We start from the raw sequence: 2,701 nt of genomic DNA on the forward strand, positions 1-2,701 counted from the left end.
CTACAGCCTCCTGTCAGGCAGTTGTAGAGGGTGATCAGGTCTCCCCTCAGCCTCCTCTTCTCCAGACTAAATAACCCCAGTTCCCTCAGCCGCTCCTCGTATGACTTGTGTTCCAGACCCCTCACCAGCTTGGTTGCTCTCCTCTGGACATGTTCCAGCAACGCAACATCTTTCTTGTAGTGAGGGGCCCAAAACTGAACACAGTATTCAAGGTGCGGCCTCACCAGCACCGAGTACAGGGGCACGATCACTTCCCTGCTCCTGCTGGCCACACCATTTCTGATACAAGCCAGGATGCCATTGGCTTTCTTGGCCACCTGGGCACACTGCTGGCTCATATTCAGCCGGCTGTCAACCAGTACCCCCAGGTCCTTTTCCACCAGGCAGCTTTCCAGCCACTCTTCCCCGAGCCTGTAGCGCTGCATGAGGTTGTTGTGACCAAAGTGCAGGACCCAGCACTTGGCCTTGTTGAACCTCATACAGTTGGCCTTGGCCCATCGATCCAGCCTGGCCAGAGACCCCTTTGCTGCCCCTTCCTTGCTACCTTGAACTGTGCCTACGTCCTTGACATAAACCTCCCATTCCTCCTCTACCAGAGATGTTACCTAATATTTGGTAACAGCTGCTGCTGTGACATATGCTATGCAAAAGCTCATTCAGAAAGAATTGTTTTAAAAAATACCTGACCTTAAAAATATTCCTACCATAATGCTGAGGATTACAAGTCTCACCTGACCCCACCATGCTGCGCTTTGCTAGACACAGGCAGAGCGCAGACCTTACCAGCAGCAACTCACTACATCAGCAGGGTTTCCAAAAGCACAAAGAACAAAAGCCTTGAGCAACTAGAAATTGCCTCACAAAGGCTTTTTTTTTTTTTAAATTACAAGTTATTTCCAGTGAAAACAAAAGCGCTGACAAGACATCAAGCTGCAGAGGAGCACGCACAGAAGCTCTTGGGGAATAGCTGTCGCATGGCAGCAGATTGCAACTGGGAGATGCTAGCATTGGGAGAGTTTACTAGCTTACAGTCCCCCAAATTATTGATCTGACAGAAGCAAGAGCTGCCCCGAGCCACCTCCCATGGGAGCAGCAATGCTCTGAGGCTGGGGAAAAGGCTGTGGGAACACAAGAGTCAGAGGAAGTATCAAGACTGGGCACTTACTTGGAACAGCCATGCACTCCCCGTCGTGGCTTCTCTTTGGGGACGCTCCAGGGCGTTCATACTTGCAGGAAAAAGCAGAAGGAGGGTTTATGCCCATCTCGTTTCCAAAGGACAAAATGCCTCGCTACGATACAGCCCCAACACCAGCTCTCCATTTCAAGCCTTGATTTGAAAAGCCACACAACCACTTGGCAGTTCAGGTTACGTTTATCTCTGGCTATCAGAAACACGGCGCAGCGTTAGCTGATCAGGCTACGGTCAGCAGATTTGAAACACAAACCATGTTACAGTAATTCTCTTTTTGACTGGTATTCCAGCTATTCAGACTCCCCCAAAAGATGTGCTCTGCCTTCAATAAAAAGTGATATATTCCCACATATGTACACCAGCCCCCTCCCTAAAGTTGTCCTGCTTCCACCCTGCTCCAAAAAGGGGCAATGACATGAGGGTGATGGAGAGGACCGATTTCTCTGTTGAGCAGGACAAGACAGCGCTGCACAAGCCAGCCAAGAAGATGAAAGCAGCAGATTAAGGCAGCCAACGCCGCTGTTCATCACATGGGAAAGGATTTTGGAAACTCCTTCCCAAACATACAGCTGCAAGTGTCCCCACAGTCAATAGCTCAGGTCAGAGGCTTCACAGTAAGCTCAGCATTTCCTACCACAGCTCCAGAAGCTGGCTGCACTATCCAGGCGTACTCTGGGCGGATCAGCCGTAAGCAGTTAATAGCAGCGAGGAAACAGTTTCCCTGTTTCTGGAGCCCTCGGAGAGTCCGCACCTCCCTGCCCAGGCGCATGCCATATTCAAACATCACCGTTCCAGCTGAGGAGAGAAGGGGAATACTTCAGCCAAGACCCAGGACCCGCCACCCCACAGGGTGTTCCCAGGCACGCGGGCTGTTACAACGTGCCCACCCCGAGCCTTACCCTTGCGGTAGTTGTGGCGGTAGATGTGGAAAGCGTACAGCAGCTCGTAGTAATTGTGGGTCATCAGGTCCACTGCTCGAGCATGAGATTCGATGATCCCCACAACCTGCAGCACACAGAGGCTCAACTGGGTAAAAATAGAGCGGTTGTGCCCCTCTTCCTCCCAGAAGTTGTGTGCCCTTCTTCCTCCCAGCAGTTGTGCCCCTCTTCCTCCCAGCACCGGCTGATTACCTCGTTATGGAGGTTCACATAGGGGAACTCCACCAGGTCCTGGAGCTGGGAGCGCTCACAGAGAACCACCACTAGCTGGCGCAGACAGTCCAGCTGCCTGCGGAGAGAGAAGCAGAAGGGTTCTGGAAGACCGGGAACAAACCCATCTCTGGGATGCAGGCTTTAAGCCATGAAGGTGCTGCTGTGTGTCAAGCTCTGTACCGTTTTTTTCTGGCTTAGAACCAAGAAGTCCCTTCAGATTTCTCCTGTGCTGGAAACAGAGATCCTGGACAACAGAGATCTTCTGCAAAAGATCTTCCTCTCTCAGGAGGGCCGTCTCCCTCCCTCAGCTCTATTTGGTAAGATTTTCTTCAGCCTCAATTAAAAACGCATTCCTACT

General features: G+C 51.5%; 1 protein-coding gene across 1 annotated transcript in view; it reads right to left on the reverse strand.

Annotated features, from left to right (window-relative positions):
* Positions 1-2,701, reverse strand: part of NUP160 (nucleoporin 160) — a 34,289-nt gene that overhangs the window by 4,638 nt on the left and 26,950 nt on the right. Inside the window, exons 25-28 of the mRNA XM_035899621.1 lie at positions 2,323-2,419; positions 2,092-2,197; positions 1,827-1,987; positions 1,166-1,226 (exon numbers count right to left, since the gene is read on the reverse strand). Coding sequence (XP_035755514.1) covers positions 1,166-1,226; positions 1,827-1,987; positions 2,092-2,197; positions 2,323-2,419 — 425 coding nt within the window. The remainder of the gene's footprint in view (positions 1-1,165; positions 1,227-1,826; positions 1,988-2,091; positions 2,198-2,322; positions 2,420-2,701) is intronic.

This window comes from Egretta garzetta, unplaced genomic scaffold (genome assembly GCF_000687185.1).
Source record: "Egretta garzetta isolate BGI_Z169 unplaced genomic scaffold, ASM68718v1 scaffold1458, whole genome shotgun sequence".
Lineage (NCBI taxonomy): Eukaryota > Metazoa > Chordata > Aves > Pelecaniformes > Ardeidae > Egretta > Egretta garzetta.